This window comes from Macrosteles quadrilineatus, unplaced genomic scaffold, assembly GCF_028750875.1.
Source record: "Macrosteles quadrilineatus isolate MER2022 unplaced genomic scaffold, UCM_ALF_1.0 Scaffold_9__3_contigs__length_116548681, whole genome shotgun sequence".
In the NCBI taxonomy this organism is placed as follows: Eukaryota; Metazoa; Arthropoda; class Insecta; order Hemiptera; family Cicadellidae; genus Macrosteles; species Macrosteles quadrilineatus.
The window spans coordinates 52,223,756-52,249,064 of record NW_026542602.1 but is presented as its reverse complement, the minus strand read 5'-3'; the positions used below and the strand labels follow the sequence as shown (position 1 = coordinate 52,249,064).

Here is a 25,309-nt window from a genome sequence, read left to right as displayed (position 1 = left end):
TGTTGTTGATATTAATTGATTTGACTAAATCCCTTGAAGTACAAAGGTTAATAATATCAGCCATCAAAAATCACCAAATTTCAACTTCCACAAAATTAGTATAAGCACTAACATTGGGATACATGATGTGTACATGTAGTCCTTGGAATTGGACAGGTCAGGATGATGGATATACTTGATTATGATGAATTATAGTCATATACAAACTTGGTATTTAAAGAAATATATATTTACTATTAAAAAAAATAATGGTACTTACTGACATCTTTAACCAAAAATTAATCTAATGTGAAAAAAATTACTGATTTATCAATGATTCAGTTTATTTGTTGGACAAGTCACAAACTGAATCATAAAACCTTCCTATCTACAATGTTGTGATTGCTGTTGAGTTAGCAGAAGCAAAGGTTTATTCCACCATGCAGTTTTGTCATTTTAAAAGTCTTAGTCGATTCCTCAGACTAAAACTCAGCCATCTCATGGTAGGAAATGGCTCGCTGACGACTGGACTTCAATTTTCTCTCAAATTTGCACAGTGATAGAGCGTGATGGACATTTTTGAGCTACACCTCAATTTGGGAGGGGCAGGACTGGAGTCTTCTTTTAGACCCCTACAATGTATTGCAGTATTTACCACACGGAACATCAACACTAGGAAGGACGATACACACGTTGAATCTGAGCAGCATTCATAGCAGATAGCAGAGGATCACCCGCCAAACTTTCAGAAATGTTTGCATTTTCCTTTATTGGCCAGTCTAATCTCCGATGTGATGTGGTAATGCATCTCTGTAATGGACTAATGCTCAGTCAATATTCCCTTGCCATAAAAATGGCTCTGAAATTCACAATACTGCTTTAAAAATACCAAACTTTTCAGGAGAGGACAAGTAGGAGTGGAGGATTCTCCTTTCCTCGAAACATGCTTGACAAGGTCCAAGAAAAACCACTGACCCAAGAAGAGGCAACTAATATACTAACTCTATCATTGACTTTGGATACCACAACTACTTATTTTAAGTCAAATCAACTTACACTTCACAAACTTTTTACATTCTGATAAATTTAGCGGTTATGATACCTTATTCATGTAAAATAAAACACAAATTCTCAAAATTACTTTTTAATATGTTATAAAACAATAACAGCTTAAATATAGTCAATTAGTAGCGTTGAGTAAGGTCTGGACGGTAGTTTGAGTTGAAGTGATGTTGACAGACCCATCTGCAACAGACGACACAATTCGGTTTAATCAATGTCTGCTGAACAACGTTTTAGATGGAATATAACTTGCTAAAAGCCCATTTGCCAACTCCAGACAAGATAATGGCTCCTTAAATCAACTAAAATGAGGCATATTTATTATTAAAATCTACTCCCAATAAGTGTATAACCTAATCGAAAAAGGTTTGAAACTTTTTTCGATTTTCGAGAATAGAGTTTTTCACTTATTTGAGTGAGTAGGAACTTATAGTTTATGCATTTTTCAAAATGAACTATTCACAAATTAGAATAAGTCTCTACTAATCCAAAGGCCTAAACATTTTCTTTCAAGAAAGGTGAAAATACCACAGCTGTAGATAAACATAACAATGTACATACTCTCAATTATATCTCAGTAAATGCCTAGGATCTTGAGCATTTAAGTATTGTCTTGACGTAAACATCATACCCGACTCTATTTTTATACCTCACAATCTTTTATCTTAATTAAACAGCGGTAATGGAGGGGAAACCAAAGAAACTTCCTGGATAGTTTTTCTTTCTGCCCATACATATAGTGTGAACAGATAAATTTTTTAGTCCTAGGACACTAGGCAAGAGCCCGGGATTGTTTTTCACATTACTTCAGGCTAAACCTAGGGGTTGTGGCATAATAACAGTTAAAATCCACTGGTGGTTTAGCAGGATTTGAACCCGGGACCTCAGAGACCGATGTCCTGCGCTAGACCAGCTTTCTCCCCCAGTAACAGAGATACAAACTACACCTTTAGTGCGATTTTGATGAAACTTGGTTTGTACATACTTAATTCATGGCATCCTTAGGAGTTGTTAATTGTGATTCTCAAAACCCAAAAAAAGGAAAAATCTGATTTTCACAAAAACTACTGGGACGATTTTGTAAAATTTAGCAAGTTATGGTCCTTATGAACTTAAACAAAATGGCACAACCCCCAAAGTTGTAACCAGTTTGAGTTCTTCAACAATGGAACACTAATCGCACTGGTCGCAATGACGCCACCAATGAGACTGAAGCATCAAGTCGACCAATCCCGTTAAAGTTACATTTCAAAAGCTAGTGAGATTTTAGTGATTTTCCCTATAAAAACCCATAGTTACCCCTTCCAGTGACCCAATAAAATATTTTGAACTTTTTACTCATAAAAGTACTTGGATGTTCAATTTTAATGTCAAGCATATTGGATGAAGTATGTGCCAATTCGCTAATACCGTTTATTTTAATGAAGTACTGTATAAGTATTAATTAACCCTACCCCCATGTTTGTTAATTATTGGTTAAATAACCAATCAATACATTGAGTTTGGCAGAAAAAGATTCAAATACTAACCAAGAGGATGAGGTCCATACTCTTTATGCTCAAAATATTTGTTGTAAGCAAACAACGTGGAGAGAATACAGATGAAAGATACCAATATAGAAAACATGGGAGTTGCCTTTATCAGCATAATATCCATCTGGAACAATATAAATTTTTTTTATCTCTAAAAAAATTTAAGATTTATAAAATACCTTTGTTGACCTAGCATTTTTGTTCTTGTAGTTAACACCTCCAGAATATGCATGGGCACATGCTTCACATGTATGTTTTGTAGTATTTTAAGTTCAATTCCAATGCATATTATATTATTTTGACCTAACCTATACATGTAATTGTGTCTACTTGGTTTAATAAATGAGTTATTGAGTTATTGAGTAAGTTACGTACTATACTTTGTTAGAATAAGTAAACAATTAAAATGTGTGTATAGAACCTTTGACTAATGATGCAACAAGACATTCCATCCCCATGTTAAGGTTGCCACCAGATTTTTTACCAAAATCATCGTAGTTGATGTGAGCCAACAACAGATTTTTCCTATTTAAATTACCGTACTAATTCCAGTTAACTATACAAAACTTTTCACCAAATGAAACTAATGAATGACTTATTGTGATCTATAGCAACTGGTATGACCCATCAACATGGTTGGCAACAAAAAATAGGCACTTGTTTAGCTTAATAATTTGTGACATTGTATGATCGCCAAAAAATTAAAATTTAAAAAGGAAATATATTTGAGCAATGTTAAATTAAAAAATATTATATTTTTAATATTATATAATAGATCAGAATGGTGGTTTTGTTTTGTTTATACATACCGTGAAAATATGAGATTTCCTACAAAAGGTAAACTAGCAAACACTACTGATGTTAGCGTTATGAGTAGATCACTATCACTATTTGATTTCAATAATTGATAACAAACAGAATACACATCCACATAATAAAGTTTACTTGTTACTTTTTTGTCAATAATGCAAATTTAAAAAAAAAATCTATATTTATTATTTGGGTAGAATAGAGAACGAAAATAACAAACACACTTGAACATTTGAACATGTTGAACATAAAAGTACCACTTAGTTTGAGGAGTTTTACTTGATTAAAATTCACATTATTAAGGTTTCACTTTTCTTCAAGCTTCCTAATCCAATGAGGTTTTTAGAAACTTTTTACTATAAATTAACAACATCAACAAATAAATTTAATTCATCTTATTTTTGCACTTTTAAATTTTTTTCACCAATGTTGCAGGTATTGTACTTTTTTTATTATAACACTTAAGATATTTTTTTGTTCGTTAAATTAACGATGATTTTTGTACACAGTATGTATGAGTCACATGTGTTATATGTAGGCCTCCACATTTCTTATCTCTAACATATAAGTTCATAATTGATTTAGGCAGTCTGTGTTTTGTAAGCTGTAGAGAACATTGTGGATTGTTTACATATTGGTTGTGAGTCACTTAAAATATCAAGGGGTACCTATTCAGTATTTTAGTACTAAAGTAGCAGCTTTTATTAAGGGTACAAATTATTCAGGTCTGGAATTAGTTGGTAAAAATTTAAAACAAGTTAGCAAAGAAGTTTTTGTACTGCTCATTTTGTAGAAACTCAAAAACCTCTATCTTAGGGAAACTGTATAGGCCTACTAAAGTCTTATCTCCTTCCAAGTGGTTTTATGGGTTGCTTGTAAAACAAATTTTAAAAAATTCTTGGATGGCAAAATATTTTTTACTAAATAATAGCTATAACCAGTGCTTTATTTGCAGTGGAACACGGCGAAATGGAGTTCTGGTACTTCTCTTTCGGGAAGATAAAATATTGGCATAAAAAGAAGGTACATAAATTTAATCACATTAGGTACAGTTCGGGCACCTCAATTTTTTTACAAATCAAGCACTGCAGTATCCAATAGTCAATGCTTGTAGTATCCAATATCAAGAATACCAGTAATGTTTTACCTTCCAATAGTCAATGGTTTTACTTTCTCAGGAGTATGCTCGGTGCTATCAGTGAGGCCCCGTTGGTGTGTGTTTGTGCGATGGTCGCCTGCATTCTCATGTTGGTCTTGGCCTACAACTCTTATTACAGAGATCTAGAACACACGGCTAACCCTGAACCACCTTCGTTTCATGGTAATACTTTAAATGTCAACTAGTTGCTATGCCTGTGCTTTGCACTTGTTGAGAACCAATCAGTCAATTACAATTTATTGAGATGATAAGGACGCCACCTAAGTGCATATTTTAACCCAAATATGAGTGAAGGATGAGTGTAGAAAAGTATGTGATGATCTGTGTGGCTTTATTACCAAGATCAGCTGTTTCACCGCTAGGATCATTTATTTGAAGCCATAACGCACTTACCGTTGCTGGATCAGGGACAGCTGGGTCCGGTTTCGAACTACCAAAAAGCTACCTACATACTTTCCTCACACCAACTGACTTTTGTGACACAACTGACCTTTTTCAGGGTTGATCCAGTGACTATCTGGCTCTACTGCATGATCATTAAGCTGCCCATAGCTATATTTCACTATTTCAGTAAAGTAAATCATCATAAAACTAAGGAAATACTAAATTGTTTATCATCTACAGATAGTGTCACGGTGCTTGGCGTCTCGCTGGAGCATGCGCACTGAGAGCTTTCCCCCACTACGCCTCGCGGTACGGTACAGTCACGTTCAAATGCTGAAGTTGTGAACTAGCATCAGCTGTCAAATATGTTTATGTTTTTGTATTTTTCGGGTTGTCATGGAGACAAGGTTTTGGTAGAGTTTGTATTTGTATTGGAGTGGAGGCGAGCAGGCGACTGTACTTGACGGCTGGAGGGGAAGCGTGGTGGGGGAGATTTCCTGTCTCTCTCGCACTGCCTCCCCTACACGCCAAGTACGGTGAAACGGTCTGTACTGGACTTTAAGAACAGCCTGGTCAACTTTAACCAGTTTATAGATATACTTTTGAAGTTATTCCCTTCTAATCAGCTTAAAATTTGTTGAATTTCCTCAACTAAACAGGAAAGAAAGGATTCAAATATAAATTACATGAATGTACATGGTACACATGTTTTAGCAAAAATAAACAGCCTCCAATGTCTTGTGGGAAGATTTTAATTTACTTTTACATGTTTTATCACAGGTATATATCGAACATGGGCTGGACAAAATCCATTGAATAGGAATAACTGATTGTATATAAAATAATTGAAACTCAAGGTAAGAAACTTATGACTTATTTTCATAGGTGATTTAATAGTTAATTTGTTGCCAACAAATTGTATTAATGATACAAGGTTTTAACAGAACTTATCTTGAATTTTATAAACAAACTTTCCTGGCTTTGCTTTTTAAAACGTATAGGGGTTTGTGTTACCTTGTAACTGTCCAAAGCAATCCTATATAGTTTTGTGCTTTGTATGAAGCACATCATCAGGTCTGAAGAATGTCAAAAGTCATTAAATATTCCTCATCGTGGGGTTCTTCAAAAGTTTAATAGTAGGCTATATAAAAAACACGAACGCCTGGCTTTGCTGACAAAGTATCTTTAAGTCAATAAGTATTCTACTACTGATGTTACCTATTATCCCTATTACCCTTAGGCCTACGTAGAATAGTGACTTGGCATTTCTGCTGAATATATATGACTTTGTCAATGCTTATGTAGCCTGAAAGACAATAAACATATTCTTATTCTTCTTTTTCTATTCTTATTCTTAACAGTCAAACAGGTTGTATTTATTTTGTAATATTTCACAACATGAAAAAGGTGTTTAGCTAAATATAGTCGTATGATTTTAGCGAACTCATTAATCAATACTCTATTTTATATTTTATTTTTTCAGATCATCAAGTGACGTCACAGCTGGAAGAGGAAAACGGTGACTTAAAGGACCAAAAAAAGACTGTGTTTTACGCATTATTACTTATCTTATTATTTTATAAATATAAATCAAATAAATATTTAGCCTTTAGTTATGGTTTCTTATGATTACACAACAACTAATTGTGTACATTTTTTGTTGTGCCAAAGAGAGGGCATTGATCTTACCAACTTGTACAACTATACAGTAGACCCCCTCATAACCGACCTTGCATTATCCGATAATCGGATTATCCACCCTCAATCGTAAAAATTCTAAAAAAATACAGTTTGTTTTAACTGATCATGCTTTGAGGGCAGTTTGGATTAATATTAAGAATGTATAGGGGTTTTTTTATGAAAATATTGGATTTTCAAACTCACTAAGGAAAAAAAAAATAACAACGTAATTGATACAAAGTCTTATTAGTATGAAAAGTCTACAGTTACAGAATGATACCTTTTTTCCGACAATATCAAGGTGTATAGAATATTCTCGGCTGATAAGATGAAAATATGTCATGTCCTCAAGTACTGGGTCAAATCCGCAATATCTGCAACAAAAATAGATAATTTTATATATCTGCATCAACAAAGGTATTGTAGAGGTGTTAGATGAGCAGTAAAGAAAAAACATGTGATTACTTACAATATGAAGTAGTTGTGTCTTGCGTACGGAGGGAAACCCTAGAAATGTGAATGCCCTTTTTTTAACACTTTACATCAACTGGGGAAGCATGAGCGGCCATACGGAGGGAATTGGGGGGGGGGGGGGGGTTAAAGGCTGCCCCACAAAGATTTATATAAATTTTGTTTTATCAAAGAGTTAGAATATAAAGGTTTGTCACACTGTATCCGTGAAGTAATATGTAAATGGTGCTAAACAATTCTTTTGAAAAATGACTGTTCCCTGTATGACTTAAAATCTTGGGAATCAAAGTCCAAGGGGAAGCACAGTGACGCCTGGCTGATGTTTTACTCACTGTGGTTGCTACAGCGTTTTCCGATCCCCGGTTGTCTGTTACCATGTCGGTGGCTTGTCCAGGATGACAAGACCTACGATCGGAAAATGCTATTGCAACCACAGTGAGTCAATTACTGACCAGACTGCTTCCCACAACGACGCAAACCACAGTACATTAATCTCTATTGTGTCGTTGGAGATCTTCATTTTTTCACTGTCTTTATGTTTATATTGGAGCACAAACAAAGCATACCCATTAATGGTTTAATCAATGGTCGTAAGTAGGCTTGATTGTTTTGGAGCTTTGAATAAAATAGGAATTTTTAAATTTAATTCATTCTGAAAATGTTAACATTACATCACCAGTATGGTATAAGTAACAGACCAATTGGGTTCAAGGATTGAGAGAAAATTGTAATGCCTTGAATGCCAACTTATCAGCTGGCAACGACCATTTAAATTGTTAATCTACCGATTTCCGCCGGAAAATCATACATTCTTTCCTTAACCTAAAAAGAATTAAACGATTTCCTAACCAACAAATGCAGGAAGGTGTATTGTAAGATTTTGAGAATGTCGGATAGTTCTTGTGAAATGGTCATAACTAAAGTACCCAGTATAATTTACTTGCGTAATTCACCTTTACTTTAAGTGAATTTTTACTCGTGCCGTAAAGACTATCACTACGCGATTGTTGCATTTAAACTAAAATTACAAAAGCATACCTCTTCTAATGAAGCATTTTTGAAGCTCGACTGATTTTTTATCACACTTCTTCTGCTTGTAGTTTTAATATGTCTAACTAGACATTGAAATTCTTTTAAGCCTCACACCAGTTCACCTTAAGTTATCTACTTTTTATAGACTTAATTAATACCTACATTACTATATCAAAATGTGATAAAAGCTAAAAATGTTCACTAAAATAAAAATTGTATAAATAAACTTGAAAATACAATACTCACAATTGAAATGGTGTTCAAACTTTTCAAATTTCTGCAGAGATTCAGATATTTTGTTAACAGAACTTTTACTTGAATAATTAACAGTTTCTATTGATGTCTTCAGGCCCATCCATCTAAAATTTGGTGTCAAGAAAACTCATCACCACAATAATATTTCTTACCTAGGCTATCTATATTATTAAAATATTCATATTGATTTTTTGTGGGCTTTTCCACTCTTTCCACTTGAAGTCTATAGGATACTACATAAGATATATACAAAATAAATACCATTCTTTGTAGATGTCTTAATTTTATTCAATATAAAAATGAGTAAAATCCATAAGTTCATATTTTACTAAACTTTAATCCAAACAAGCTGCCCAAGTCGTGTTTGTGTTTTAAGTAAATATTTATTTTGACGTTTACGTTTGCACGAGTTGACAATGTTACCTTTGCAACAAAACTAGCCAGTGGATGAAAATGATGTACTACAGACAAAGGTACAAAAGCCTAATTTGTTATCAAACTTGATTTGGTCGTTTTTATAACCAGGATGTTTTACTGACAAAGGTTGCTGATTAGAAAACATACGTAAAACATTAAACTGTAAATAATGCTCAAAAGTAAACTCATGATAAAGGATACAGAATGTGAAAACACTTCCAAATATCTGACGCATGTTCAAAGAGGTCATCAAATGATGGTATCAACGGATTGATATCTGACGACTCCTCGTTCTTAGACTTTAAAAAGGCTTTCTCCACTGATGTGAGTCTGGTTTTCAAACCATCAACGTGACTCTTCATTTCTTCTCTGAAACAAAAAGAAGACAAAGTGTAAGTAAAATTTCAATAGTTCCAAGCCTTTTCTAATTAGGAAATTTAGTAGAAATTAATTTCATAATGTGGGCTAAGAAAAGAATAGTAAAGGCAGATTATTGGTGAGATTAAGTATAAATGTAAAGGTAAAGACATGTTCTGAAAAAAGAATCTATTAAATATCTCAAACTGTACAGTCAACTAAAATTGAGAACAACTATTTTGTTTACCAATATATGCAAAATTAAATTATGTCATTTATTGTATATGTTACCGGTAAAGTATTTTTTAACGCCAAACAGGCATTCTGTAGCCTACATTATCAAAATAAATCAGGCAAAGTGTGAAATAACGCTTATTACGATTACGCTTATTACTAATGCCAGTTACATTTTTATATTTTTTTAATGATTGTAAAGATTTGGGATTGTAGTAACTTGTTTTTTTAAGTACATAGTTTTTTTTATTTATTCATTACATTGTATTATAAATTGGTTTTATTTTATTTTATTTGCAACTTACTCAAGTTTAGAAACGGAGCTGATTTCTTCTTCTATACCCAATCGAATCTTTCCTAACAGTTTTGTTTTGACACAGGGGAATTTCTGAAGAAACTTTTCATCCAGTTGTACTCTGAAACCAAACATTTAAATAACTATATAATTCTTAAACAAAACAAATAACAAATTAAACATTGTTCTCTCTTTTCTAAACCATACAAGATACTTAGGACAGGGACACTGCAGTTTCGTCGGCCCGGCGCAATGTGTCCTTCCGGGCCTTCCTGTGTACTTTAACTATCGCCGGCTCCAACGGAACCAACTGCCGGCAAATTTTGCTAGCTCGTGTGTCCCTAGCCTGAGGCATCACAGTTTTGAAAAAGTTACAGCTAGCGTTAGAAAAACTTGCTGTGGTACTCATTATCATATAGACAGTGCTCGATTTGCGGAAGAACACGGCGGAACGGAGTTCTGCTAACTTTCTTTTGGAAAGAAAATAAAATTGGCACAAATAGGTACAAATCACATTAAATTAGTGACAGTTCCGGCACCTCATTTTTTACAAACCGAGCTCTGCATATAGATCCCTACACGGCAGAAAACCTGCCGACTAAGCCAATTTCCATTAGCCTGATTTTATTTTCATTTAAACATTTCCTTAAAATTATCAAATTTATTCTCTACAGAACATTAGGTGTACCTAATGAATATTTGGTTTTGCTGCAGGAAACGTTAAAATTATTTTTAGTGAAATGTTCATAGCTTAGTACCTCTGAGGCTATTGAACACAGTAAATAAATTTGCCAGATTTGATAGAAATATGAACAAACAAATATCAAACTTTAAACAAGCAAAATACAACAATTAAAAGTTATTCTAAGATAAATTATATAGGAAAAAATTGAACTACAGTCCGTAACCATTAACATAGGCCTACAGTAACCAAGCTTCAATTTTACTAAATTAATTGGTTTTAAAGCTCCACAAAATAGTCCGGAAATTGCAAATTTAATATATATATTTAAAAGGGGAAAATGGGAAATAATTATTAGTGTAACTAGGGGCGAAGTGACACTTTATACTTTCACGTTGCACATTATATTTTTCCTACAGTTACTAAGGCTATAAATAATTAGTAGGCCTATTTCAAACACTAAACACGTTTTAGGTTAGGTTTATTCCAAGCATTAAACGAAAATAGAATTAACACAAAACAACGAATTAAGTCGTAGCATCAATAGGCTCTAGTCAGAAGCTGAGAAACACTGCACCAGCTGATCGTGTTGTAATATGTTTAAGTGAATGTTGCCAACTTATTTTCAAGGGTACATGTATTACATACAATAAAAGCACACTGTTTTGTGTTGTTTGGTTGGAATACTGGAGTGCAGCAAATTAAAATGAGTGCAACAAAAGTAGGTAAGTAAATATGGCAGTAAGGCCTAGCTACATGGCGTGCTATAATCAGTGCAAAGTCTGCTTTGTCAGGTATCTGTAGAAAAACCAAATTTTTACCCCGTGAACTCTCCTATTAATCCCATCCCAATAGTCTAATTAAGCTGGTTCGCAAAATCATTAGAATAAACCTAGATGTATTTAAGTAAGAAATTTCAAAAAAATCAGATTATTTTTAATCAAGTTATCGTCTACTAATGAATACGATGAAGCCTACCACCGATAGGCGTATGAATGTAAACGGATTGTAATTTTGACCTGTGGGGACATCAAAATTAAATAGTAGGCTACATTAATCCCAGATCTAGGTCTTACCCGGGACTTTAAGCTATATACTTTTATATTGAGTCCTATGAGAACATTTATGCATAACGGTGGGTGCTGCGTTACTGACCTTTTCTCTCAGTAACTTAGTGCTGCTCTTCAATTCTTTTGCTAACTGTGTTTTGTTATCTAGTTTCCCATTACCGGTTTCATAGTCAATTTTATAAGATTTGCTGCTTAAAATCATATTCAAGGTTTTGTTTCGGTATGTAATCTAAGTGTAAACAATCACTATCAGGAACCTATGCCAGGAATCTTTTAGTGAATAATTGACTTTGCTTCTCTCGTGGAAAATAGACTATATTGACAAGCTGCAGGTCAAGAATCGTAAGAAAACTTTATAGCTGCAATGGAACCATCAGAAACCTTAGAATTTGAAACATCAGAAAGGGTAACTCCCAGAAACAGAGAGCTTTGTCTGGTACAGACGACTCTCTCGTCAATGGAAAATCAGGCTTTGGAGTAAGTTTATGCAGTTTGCCTAGGCCTACAGTTTGCATCAGTCAGAAAATAACTTTTTGGCAGTCTGAGATCACTTTGAACCATCTTCCGGGAAGAAATCTGTGGCATCTTGGCTTGCGCCAACCTAGGACTGGCCAGACGCTACCAAGACAAGAAGCTAACCTAGTGTCTGATCGTCAGGTGGCTCTTAAAGCTGTTGACTCAAATAAAGTCACTTCAAATCTAATTTGGGATTGCTTCAGCACCTTCAGCAAACTTACCACATGCCACTATGTAAGCCTAACTCTCGGCTAGGTTCCGAGCGATGCAGGCATAACTTGGGTGGTAACGAGCGTTCAAAAAAAAAGGTGCAAGCATGCCATTCCTTGGACCGAAGCCAAGGTTTTCAATGGGTTTTTTGTGTTTTAGTTTAGGGAAAAACACCTAGAGTGTTGGAATAATTATCCTGGACAATCACTTGATAAGAAACTGCTCTCAGAACCTAGCACCCTCTTCACTCGCTTCAGCTGGGCAGAGGGCAGGTCAAGTAGTCCTCCTTGCTCTCATGACTGGACACGGTCATTTTAGGAAGCAACTCCACACGGTAGGAATCGCCAATGACTAGCTTATAAGGAGTAACAACTTTGCAACCAGTCTGATGAGACTGTAAAACCTCTGAGAAGGGCTCTGTTTGCTATAAAGCAGCCAAGTGATGAACCAGGCTCTAATATTAGGCAAAAGCTCCTGCGCCTGGTCAAGGACATCTAAGGTAACTTAAGTAATAGGCTTAACTAGGCCTAGTTAGTAAGTTAGCAAGTGGCAAGTGGGGAATGCAACTTAAGCTTTGGTTGACATGGAGGGACCGTAGGTCCGCAACTTCTACAACACAATATAAGTTAGGCTATGGTACACTTCGGCCAAAACTTCTGTGCATATGGACGGATCGCTACTAGCCGAACTAAAACATAAGGGTACCGGCTATTGGCAGTGCTGGGGGTAGGGGTGAGAGAGTAGCATGACACAAATGTTTTCACAAAAATACCCTCTCCTAGACCCATCCAGATCTGGTCGCCCACACAGAAACTTTGGCCGAACTTAACTTAATTATCTTTCTTCATAAGAATGATAATGTAGGCTACTGTTAACTTAGGCTAATGGCAATCTAGGGTGAACTTCCGTATCTGTTGGCACAAACAACCAAATGAAAATATTGATTAGGCTACCTATTTGTTTGTTTCAATCGATATATCGTTCAATAGGCTATATTGGCTGCACTTCACTTTACGTCCTACAACATTCATTCAAATGAAAATATCGGTTGTTTCATTCGAATGAGTGTAGGACGTAAAGTAAAGTGCAGCCAATAATTTCATTCGTTTGTTTGTGCCAACAGATACGGAGGTCTAACTTACGTGCAATCAAGTAAGTTAGCCTGTGTGCAACAATCTGCTTACCTTTCACATAACCTCAACTGTTCACATTGCCTAAATATAGGGCTCAAAAATAAACTAATTTGTTCCATTATTGACTTCCAGGAACACAGAGTCGCAAAAAAATATTTGAAAAATTCTGAAAGAGTCCTTTCTTGTTCACTCATAATAACGACTTTACAATTAATAACTTAAGTTAATTATAACAATACCAGTATCAGTTGCTTACACTTCTTAAGTTACTTTATCCACGACAGTGTTTTAGTTTTAGTTACCGGTACTAAAAATCACTAGCATAACATCATAACATCTAAGAGAGGTTATGATTTTGTTTATAACCCCTCATTGCCACTGACAATGATACACAACGAAGTTTATTGCTTGTACTAATGGTGGTACCAGACAAACACTGAAACGAAACTGAAACGGCTGATATTGAAACTGAACACAAATATTAATATTGTACCACTCACTCAATTAAAGCTAATCAAAGACTGCACTTAACGCAAAGACACTAATTGAGGACTTGAGGAGACTTGGAGACAATTCCACATTCCACTATTAAATTCAATAATTATTAAATTGAAATTGGCCTGAACTGGTTAAAGTTCAAATAACAACATTTTACTTCTTTTCTTCTCTCTCAGGCGAGTAGCACAATTTGTTTTTCCTACAGTCACCCGACAAAGTTGGCTTCCTTGTAGGGTAGAGTGGGGGAATTGGGACCCACGTTTTTATTTTTTTCAATTATATGTTTATTGTCAGAAAAAATCAAAATATGAGCATGCACAAGGTTTCCAACTGTAATTTGTCTTCTTATACCCATAAGCACCTAATATTAATTTGTGGGGGTAATAGGGTTCTGAAAATGAAAACATAATAAACAAAATGCAACATACTTTTATTAAAAAAAAAAATTTTAGGACATTAGAACGGTTCAAACTATTTTTTCCAAAACATTACACTTTTTTCTAAATAAAATAGGAAAAATTAACCATCAGAGCAGATAACAGCCAGAAAATATAGATTTAAACTGTTAATAGACATGTATAGTTAAATAAAAAAAAAACTACAAGTATATTTTATGTCGAACTTCTTCTCTGGTCATATGCAAACTTTCCGGAATTTCGCTTTTTCAGCCGAAAGAATTTCTAATAAATGGTTGTTATCAGTCCAATTATAAGTTAAAACAGGCCAATTATGGGCTTAGCTCACTCTTTTAGGCCCTATTTTTTTATCAAGTGGTTGTAAAATAAATTTTTCACTTTTCTGTACATCTGTGATTCCAAACCGATGTAACCACGCGATGAGACTGGTTCCCAATTACTCCATGCTGGGGTAATTGGGACCTACTTCAAAATTCTGTTTTTACACATAATACATGATAATCACCACTGCAGCCACAATTAATAAATTATTGATTAATTATATGTGGGATTAATTATAATATTAATATTAATTATATGTGGGATAAAAAATATGGGTCCCATTTCCCCACACCGGGGTAATTGGGACCCATTTAAAAAAAAATTATAAAATTAATTTATAATTTTTTTTAAATTTTAAAGCCCTAACAAACTATTGCTTAAACCTTTAATGTGTCAAAAAATACATTTTGGTATGATTATTAATTCATAGAATATATAAAAAATAGCTCGAAATACTACCACGCTGAAGTTTTGCCATATGTTTAACATTCGGGAAAAAACACGGCTTAATTTTTTTATTTTTTTTATACATTAAACACAAGATTACAATTACCCAATAATTCGTGATGAAACCCCTTTAGAATGCCTAAACTTCAACGTATTTACAATTTTGTTAAGAAAATAAATAATACAAAATTTAAAAATTTTAAAAAATAGCTCCCAATTACCCCCGGGTCCCAATTCCCCCACTCTACCCTACTTTTTATAGTACAGAAAGCTGCTAATTGCTGCATATTTATACTTTGCTGTACGGTTTATACTTTGCCGTACGGTTTACACTTTGCCGCACATCAGGATTCCAACGAAACAACACAAAACAGCGTGGTTCCATTATGCACGTAATCCGTGTACGCTTGGAAATAGGTTGGCAACACTTAAAGATAATTATACTATGAGCAGCTGTTTGACTATTATAACTACGATTTAACCTGTCATTTCGTGTTTATAGTTTCGGTATTTCTGAACTTTCTGGACTTTTCTTTTAAACGTTTTTAAAACCTTCCTACGATCTTAATAAACAAGAAAATGCCTTTTAAGCATTTTTTTTTAGGCGCGGAAACCACTTCAAATTACAAAAACATACGGAACTATATTCTCAAAACGCGGAGCACATTTCTTGCCGAGGAAAAATAGCGGAGTGATATGGACCGCGGGTACTACTTTCTCTAGGTCACCATTTGTGTTGCCAGCTGAACCTAAAAACGTGTTGCATAGTGTTTGAAAGACTAATTATTTATATGCTTTATAGTGACTGCAGGAAAAATATAATGTGTAACACGAGTGAAAAGGCCTTTGCTGCACTCGAGATGGGTCGCCGGAATTTTATCCCCCTGGAATTTTACCCCCTGGGCAAAGCTGACGTCACTATGACGTAGTAACCTGAGTGGCCAAAAGTTTGTTCGCGGCCGGAATTTTACCCCCGCGGATTTAGAAGTCTAATGAAAGTAGTCAGAGCGTGATTAATTAGATTAGCGATATAAACCGGAATTTTACCCCCGGAATTTTACCCCCCGGAATTTTACCCCCTCGGATTTTTACCCCCCGGAATTTTACCCCCGGATTTTTACCCCCCGGAATTTTACCCCCCGGAAATTTACCCCCTGGCCGATTTTAGAAATGGAATTATTGATATCCTTATTTCTGTTTTTAATTAATTGTAAGCAGTTCATTATTTAGTAGCCTTTCTTTCTTTATTTATTTTGTAATCTCAACTAAGTAAACAGAATTCGCTGTTTCATTTTGATCGTATTAACCAACAGTCCTACAAGATCGAATCCTGATACTCGAATCTCAAAATTAAAATTATTAACATGTTCGATTTGTTAATGTTACAAATAAATTAAGAGGCTACTTAATAATAAAATGCTTACTATTAAATTAAAACTGAATGAAGATAATTAATCATTCTCACTAATTTATACATCTGACTAGGGGGTAAAATTCCGAAGGGTAAAAATCCGGGGGTAAAAATCCGGGGGGTAAAATTCCGGGGGGTAAAATTCCGGGGGTAAAATTCCGGGGGGTAAAAATCCGGGCCGTACATTTTAGGTTTTGATAATTTGATGTGTTCTGATTAAATTCACAACCGTGAAAATATATGTTTAATTCCTCATTTAATCCATCGAGCTGATGTCGCGAAACTCAAAAGTTCGCGGCCGGAATTTTACCCCCTGGTTTGTGACGTCACGTTTGCCCAGGGGGTAAAATTCCAAGGGGATAAAAATCCGCTACCCCCTCGATATCATTCCACACTCGCCTGCGGGGGTCGCCGGAATTTTACCCCCTGGGCAAATCTGACGTCACTATGACGTAGTAACCTGAGTGGCCAAAAGTTTGTTCGCGGCTGGAATTTTACCCTCGCGGATTTGGAAGTCTAATGAAAATAGTCAGAGCGTGATTAATTAGATTAGCAATAAACCCCGGAATTTTACCCCCTGTCCATATAACTAGCGTTTAGGCAACTGAAGATGTACGGGCCGGATTTTTACCCCCGGAATTTTACCCCCCGGAATTTTACCCCCGGAATTTTACCCCCCGGAATTTTACCCCTGGCTGATTTTAGAAATTTAATGATTGATTTTCTTATTTCTGTTTTTAATTAATTGTAAACATTTCATTATTTAGTAGCCTATCTTTATTTATTTATTTTGTAATCTCAACTAAGTAAACAGAATTCGCTGTTTTATTTTGATCATATTAACCAACTTGGCTTCAAAGATCGAATCCTGACACTCGAATCTCAAAATTAATATTAAAACCCTGTTCGATTAGTCAATGTTACATATAAATTAAGACTTAATATTACTTAATAATAAAATGTTTACCATTAAATTAAAACTGAATGACGATAATTAATCATTCTCACTAATTTATATCTGGCCAGGGGGTAAAATTCCGGGGGGTAAAATTCCGGGGGGTAAAATTCCGAGGGTAAAATTCCGGGGGTAAAAATCCGGGGGGTAAAATTCCGGGGGTAAAATTCCGGGGGTAAAAATCCGGGCCGTACATTCTAGGTTTTTATAATTTGATGTGTTCTGATTAAACTCACAACCGTGAAAGTATATGTTTAATTCCGCGTTTAATCCATCGAGCTGATGTCGCGAAACTCAAAAGTTCGCGGCCGGAATTTTACCCCCTGGTTTGTGACGTCACGTTTGCCCAGGGGGTAAAATTCCAGGGGGATAAAAATCCGCTACCCCGCCTGCGGCTCGTGCGTAAACATTGCTCTCGTGTGCAGCAAAGTGCCACTTTCACCACTACACAAATAACTATTTCCTACAGTCACCCGACAAAGTTGGCTTCCTTGTACTGTTTATAGTACAGAAAGCTGCTAATTGCTGCATATTTATACTTTGCCATACGGTTTATACTTTGCCGTACGGTTTATACCATTGACTATATAACACTACCGTTTAAAAATTGCAGTGGAAAAACATAATTTTCCATTGTAAAATTATAACTAGTTTACTAATAAAACACATTACACTTTGTTCAACGATGTAGTAGGATTCATAACAAATTGATCGACTACTTTTACGTGTGTCAGAATTCATCTTGGACCCTTCATCCTGTTCTTTTCTCATTGGTAACTGAGCCAGTTTCAGAAAACTTCCTAACTAAATCATTTACAGCCATATGACTCAAGGTTATACCTGGATATCTATTGTTAAACACTTTGCAGTTATCCTGGAACACTTTTGTTATGACCAATAAGTAAAATAAAGTCTATTTTTTTAAGTTTACACCATATTTGATTAGGTACTACAGGAAATGGTACTTTTGAAATTAGTACTACCATTGACTAGTCAATGGTACTACAGGAAGCGGCCCACGCTTGGGTTTTTCTAATCAGCTATAAAACTTGTTTTTCACAAAGTAAAACGCAATGACTTGTTTGCCTATCTGCCTAACAATAATTATGAATTGTTTCCTTCAGTTATTGCACCATTTAATGTGTCTAGAGACGAATTTTGGCTGTTTTATTAGAAAACTAGATACAATTTTACCATGGAAAATTATGTTTTTCTACTGTAATTTTTTAACGGTAAGAGATAGAAAGAAAACTTAAATACGTAAAATGTTTGTTAAAAAAGGACCTTTCACGTGGTATGAAATTTGTTATACCTTGCTATTTAAGAACTTTGAGTTTTCAGCTTTCTTTTATTCTTAAAATTTGAGATTTTTTAAAAATTAGAAAATAACTTGGAAAATGCCCTTCCTACAAGTTATCTTAAAGAATAGCTCAAGAATAAGCTTGGAAAGAAATTTGGTGCTGTTCCGTTCAGTAGTTAGGGTAATACGGTACTTAACTTCAAAGTCCTTTTTTAAAACGTTTTGACCCACCCTGTAAATACGGTTAAAGATAATTGAACTTTTTTTGCACCAAGATGATCGGGGTGATTAGACCTTTAAATTGACGTATCACACAACCCATGTTTACATTTGAAAATTTCTCAAAAAGCACCCCTACCCCCCAAATTGGGCCCTTTTGGGGCATTTTTCAAAATTGAAAATAATTTTATTGGATTTGGCATGTCCAAATTAGGGGGAAATGAGAACAAACAAGTGTTAAAAGCCTTACCTTTGCACACAACAGATATGGAAAGTTTTCAAATGAACACCCTGTATATAGGTGTTTTCTTTTCTACTGTGCATGCTAGGCTATATTATTTGAACCTTTTTTGTTTGGAGAAATTAACAAAGTACTTAAGTATTTAACGAACATATACCTGTTAAGTTCATAAAAATATCGTAGTCCAGTTCCAAGCAAGACAAAAATTTTTATCCAGCAAGACGTGCTAACATTTACACTCAAGATTAAATTTCCCATTATACAAATTACCCGCAACTCTTGTCTGCGCACAGGCCCCTGCCTATGTAGACATTTTCCTCATAATTTGATAAGGTATTTTTTTTTTCTCTTTGTGCCATTTAGATATAGTATACTTTTGTAATTATTTTTTTTTAAGTTAAGGTTTGTATAATAATTATGTAAATACCACACATTGTACTAAGCAGTTTGGAAATACATAATATTATTTCATTTCATTTCAACTTTACGAACCTACTTCATCTTTATTCCCAAATTGTTTTCTAAGAGTAGGCCTAACCGTTGAGGTTATTCCACTTCATACAAAATATTGATTAAACACTACGACTACAATAAATCTCAAATATAAATGTTAGTAAATGTACAAAAAAGTGTTGAATAAATCTTTAACATAAGTTTTGAAATCAAAACAAAGAAGATCTTCTTTTAATCTCGAATCGTTTCTTTAATCTTGAAAACAATTTATTTCAATTTTGACATAGCTAAAAAGTTTTGATTATTAAGGGTAACTTAATCCCTTTATGTAGTTGGTTTTATATAGTATACATTACATTGCAGAATTGACTGGCAAATGAGTAATCCAAATGTAAGCTTACTTGCTTAATGATAAATCACGATCAGCTGTAGTAGTGAAGTAAACAAAAATCAGCAGTAAATGCCTTCTGATACTATTCTTATGGAGAACATTTTACGTTATATCTAATTTTGTGTTAAGATTTTTGGAATTTCACTATTTTTCCCGCCGTCACGGGATCAAGACCTTTAATATGAGCACTCTCCCGTCGTTTTACGACTTCCCAGTCGCCCACAATTTTGACGCAAAGAATCGGCTTACGTAATTAATATACATTAATATAGATAGATAGATAGATAGATAGATACTAAAGCGTTATAATGCGCCTAATGGTTACGGAGAAAATTTAAAAAAAATTGTAAATTAAAAATTCCCAGTTATTCTTATGGAGAATAAGTAAACTTTGTAGTTAGCTTGCCCAAATTTAGACAAATCTTTTATTTCTTACTAACTATTAACATTTTACATAAAAAAAACTGTTACCCTCCCTGTTGCAGCAAACCTAAGTACGTGTTAACTTATTCTATTTAGATAGGGAATAAATGTGATATTTTTAAGGAGACATTTTAGTGTAAATCCAATCAGGCAAATGAAATTCGCTTAGTCTGCAGGTTTGCTGCGGCGGGGTATTTTGGTTTGGAGCATATTTCTTACATATTTTACAGGAGCTTATAGCATTTCTCACATCTTGACTTAAGCACGGCCAGAAGAAAACATTCCTTGCTCTCCTAATGCACGAATCTGATCCCTGGTGAGATGAATGTATAACTTGGATTAAATCTTGTATTAAACTGTACGGAATTACAATTCGCTCTCCTTTGGAAATTATACCCTCCTCAACTGCTAGCTCATCACGGAATGGCCAAAATGCTTTCAGATCATCTGATAACTGTTTTCGTGAAGAAGGCCACCCTTTTTGAATAACATCCATTAGCTTCACCATTGTAGGGTCTGATGCTGTATTATTTCTGATCTGTGACAGTCTTCTATCCGTAACTTTAAGGTATTGGATTGAACCTGTTTTTTCCAGGGCACTCAATGTATCAGAGGAGAACATCTCTACATTTTTATCTTGACGATGCTTGTTTCCCATCATAGGGGCACGTGACAACAAATCTGCTATCAATATGCTTTTTCCTGGTTTGTAAATTACATTGAATGTAAACCTTTGCAAACGAAGAAGCATACGTTGCAGTCGTTTTGGAGCTGACGTCAAAAGCTTTTTAAAAATTGTTTCTAAGGGCTTGTGGTCTGTTTCAACCGTAATGTCACGTTTTCCGAAAAGGTATTGTTCAAATCTTTCCAAAGCATAAACAACTGCCAAGCATTCCTTTTCAATCTGTGCATAAAAGGATTCTGTTTTACTTAGTGATCTGGATATGTACGCAACTGGCTTACCTCCCTGCAAGAGAGAGGCCCCTAAACCAAACTGGCTGGCATTGTACAGTTGCAGGTTTGTCCATATCAAAATACTGCAAAGTTGGAGGTGATGTAACCATCCGGAACAGCTCATGGAATGTATCATCATGTAACTTTTCCCACACCCAAACAGAGTCATCTTTCAAGAGTAATCTCAGTGGTGCTGAGATTTCAGATAATCTAGGCATAAACTTTCCTAGATAATTTACAAAACCTAGAAATCGCTGAAGTTCATTTTTATTCTGAGGAGGATTCATGTTGACAATAGTTGATATTTTCTCAGGATCTGGTTTAAGGCCATCAGAACTGATTATATGGCCAATGTCTTTGATTTCTCTCATGTCAATCACGCATTTCTTTAAATTTAATTTAACATTTTTTCGTGAGCTCTTTGCAGAAGTGCTTTCAAATTCTTGTTATGATCTCTCAGAGCTTCTTCCTCCGATTCTCCGCTTCCAAACACAACAACATTATCAGCTATTAATATTATGCCTTCAAGACCTTCAAATTGATCATTAACACGTCAGTGAAATTCCTCTGGAGCCGAACATATACCGAATGGCAATCTCAACCAAGGCGTATGAAACTTGGGCCTGGCATACACTCTTACCAAATAATTATTTACTTAACTTACTTATTATTAACTGCCATAAATTGACAAATTTATGTAAGCTATTTTCCCTCGTAACCTACTTAACCCTGGGAGTGTATTCCACTTAAGTTGCTTTATTTTCAGAATGCAGCCGATTTCGACCGAATAAAAAACATTTGCCGACTTCAGAATGTGTTGCGCAAGATCCATTTCAGTCCACATGAAACACTGACCTAGATTAATCAAATCAAATCAATCAATCTTTATTCCCAGACAACGATATGTACAAAAATCATACAATTCTGTATAGGCTGCGTCAATATGTAACAGTGAATTAATAAAACATTTCAAAGGTCAAAGCAATTGTCAAAATATTCTTCTAAGTCATAAAAACAGTATTTAAATAACAAATTCTTAACAGCTATTTTAAATTTATCTAATGGTAACTCTTGAATATAATATGGTAGATGATTGAATAGCTTAATCGAGGAATATTTAAAGCTTTTTTTAGTAATACTATAAGTACAGTAATAATTTCTCAGTTTAGCACAATTTCTGGCCTTATAACTATGGACATCACAGTGGGAAGACAACAAAGTGTTTAGGTTCTTTTTACAATACATAAGACAGTGAAAAATATAAATACAAATAAGAGGCATGACAGATAAACAATAAAAATGGGCTTACAATGAGTTTTCGGTGGAACACCATCAATTAATCTAAGAGCTCTCTTCTGCATCACAAATAAAGATTTTACATAACCACAGTTAGCCCAAAGAATGGTACCATAGGTAAGATGACAGTGTATGTAGCTATAGTAAACAGTAATCAGAACTTCCATTGAAACAACATTTTTTAGTTTTCTTAATATAAACATACCTTTGGACATTTGAACAGCTACAAATTCTATATGTGATTCCCACTTCAAGTTGCTCTGAATGAAGATACCTAAAAATTTAACAGGTTGTTGATGAGAATCTGTGTTAGCATAAGAAATTTTCAGATCTTGCGTTTTATTTAAATTTATAAATAGTTTATTAACTTTACACCAGTCTGCCGTTGTATTAACAGAGCCAACAGTGATTCCATTCTGCAAGTCCTCATGAGTTTTAAAATTTAGACACACATCATCAGCATACATATAACAAGAAACATATTCATTCTGTAAATTATAAGGCATATCATTAACATAAATAATAAACAACAAAGGTCCTAATATAATATATATCCAAAATATATGGTCCAAAATATATGGCCACGTTACCAATGGTTTAAGTGGAATAATTGTGGCATCTCAGGATCAAAAAAAGCTCTAACAAATATAATATATGTCAAGTGCCGTGGAAATCATTGAATATTATGAGTGTAAAATTTTGTGTCCAGCTCACTCTTTTGAACCTTACATTTGGTCGAAGGTGCTCTTTTCTCCTTCCCACTTAGGGAGAAGCCTCCGTTTAATTGTTTTTATAACTATCTTTACTAAGTGGTAAATTCATGGGTTGTTGTTTGTTAGTTTAACTTAATTCTTCTCTATTTTTTTTAATTTCAGACCATTTCTTGATGATAGCGACACGACAGTGGAACCTTATAATGAGGCTGAAGAATCAGTTAATTCTTCGATACTAGAAGAGAGAAACGACGAGTTTGCGTAGACTGTTGAAGATTGTATATTTTAAATGTGTTTTAATAAGTTTGAATTGTAATTTCTTGTTGTACCTTTAACTTTAATTTATCAAATATTTTTTTAATGGACTTATAATAATACAGATTTTAATGCAGTGCAGAATTTTAATAGATATCTATTTCCTTTCAAACTATCAAATTTATAGATATATTATAAACGTTTAATCCTAAACATCCAACAGATATCGTCATGAATGTCACGAATGTTCATGATATGTCATGAATAATTTAGGTTGTGAAAATTATATTGGTGGTTAGTCTATAGCTGACTTTTTTAATATTGGGTTAATATTTCTTAAAACTTAAACTTATGTGTTTATAGAACATCTGGCCTGAACATTTCTTAGATATCTGTTTTTAGGAAATCTGAATGTTAATAAGAGGTTTAAGATATCAAAGGTTTATATTACGTTATCTATACCATATATTGACTTATAAATTTAGATGTTTAACAGATATCTTATGAATATGTCTGTGGTATCTGGGTATAACCTACACTTTACCTTCCTAATCTAACCTTATTTCAAAACACTTCATTTAGTCACGAATACTCATAAACCCCGACCTTCCCCGCATGCCTAAATTAGATCAGTGTTCAATCTGCGTTTTAATAAGTGTAATAACTTACTGTATCGTCGATGTAATTCAACATAATATAACCTGTGAGGTATTATCGGATTAAATCAATTTCGATGCGGTTCGATATATCGTTTATTAAATCCTTATTTACAACTCCTTATTTACCTTATTATCCTTATTTACTGACTGTTTCTAATTAGCTGGCAACACAAATAGGTTCCCAAGAGAGTAAGTAGTCACTGCGATATGCTCCGCGCATTGAGAAAATAGTTCCGTGTAGGCCTATATTTTCGCAATTTGCAGTGAATTCCGCGCCTTAAAAAATGTTTTAACGGTATTTTCTTGTTTATTAAGATCATAGGAATGGTTTAAAAGGAAAGTCTAGAAAGTTCAGAAATACCTTGATTCTCTTGTTTACATTTTTCTTGTAAACAAAAAACCTGTCATGGCTACTTAAGTCCCATAAGTCTAATGTAAAAAATTGGAAATTTTAAGTTGGTTTTAAATTGCATTAGCATTATCTAATTGAAATTTGTTTGTTTATTAACCATCTCACTATTTTAGTCTAAGTGATCTTGTTAAGTTTGGCTGAAATATGTTCTGTCGTAATTGAGTGTTAAAATTTGATGTTGCCTTATTGTTTGCATTGAAGTTGATCCCAAAGAGCTACGCTCGCTTCGCTCCACTCAATTATACAAGCCTCAAATTCAATTTTATAATTATAAAATTAACCTGTAATTGCCTAACTAAACCAACCAAACTTGCTGATAATGAAAAAAATTGAACGAAGGTTCAATTAAAAATTGTCATATGTTCATAAAATAACACTATAAATGGTTAAAAATTCAATTTTATAATGTTTTAATTATAAAATGAAACTGTCATAACCTAACTCAAACCAACCAAACTTGCTGATAATGGATAAATCTTGGACAAAAATTAGTGCCACCGGTGGGATTCGAACCCGGCATCCGGGGCTATAGAATACAGCCCCTTATTAGAATATAATATTTAAATAAGTCTATGTGTTTAATTTAAAACATTAATATTTTAAAATTATTGGTTGATAGCATGATAGATATCTAATCAGTCATCTTCCACACGAGAATATCTATATA

General features: G+C 34.2%; 1 protein-coding gene and 1 long non-coding RNA gene across 4 annotated transcripts; one reads left to right on the top strand and one right to left on the bottom strand.

Annotated features, from left to right (window-relative positions):
- Nucleotides 1–1,129: 1,129 nt before the first annotated feature.
- Nucleotides 1,130–13,791, bottom strand: LOC129003780 (uncharacterized). Of its 2 annotated transcripts, XR_008491641.1 has the most exons (7): nt 13,330–13,791; nt 9,678–9,788; nt 8,983–9,150; nt 8,356–8,468; nt 6,887–6,980; nt 2,571–2,697; nt 1,130–1,224 (listed from the first exon to the last, which is right to left on the bottom strand). XR_008491641.1 is itself a non-coding variant. In XM_054432081.1 (5 exons), exons 1-5 carry the CDS (start codon nt 13,470–13,472, stop codon nt 6,946–6,948), a joined length of 570 nt encoding a protein of 189 aa, XP_054288056.1. In that variant the 5' UTR covers nt 13,473–13,791; the 3' UTR covers nt 6,834–6,945. The 2 variants fall into 2 exon arrangements, 1 of the variants encoding a protein (XP_054288056.1); XM_054432081.1 differs by lacking the exons at nt 1,130–1,224; nt 2,571–2,697 and having other exon boundaries at nt 6,834–6,980.
- On the top strand, nt 3,959–6,537 carry LOC129003782 (uncharacterized). Of its 2 annotated transcripts, none has more exons than XR_008491642.1 (4): nt 3,959–4,023; nt 4,562–4,704; nt 5,707–5,783; nt 6,410–6,537. It is a non-coding gene; the product is annotated as an uncharacterized LOC129003782 (long non-coding RNA). The 2 variants fall into 2 exon arrangements; XR_008491643.1 differs by having other exon boundaries at nt 3,983–4,047.
- Nucleotides 13,792–25,309: the final 11,518 nt, after the last annotated feature.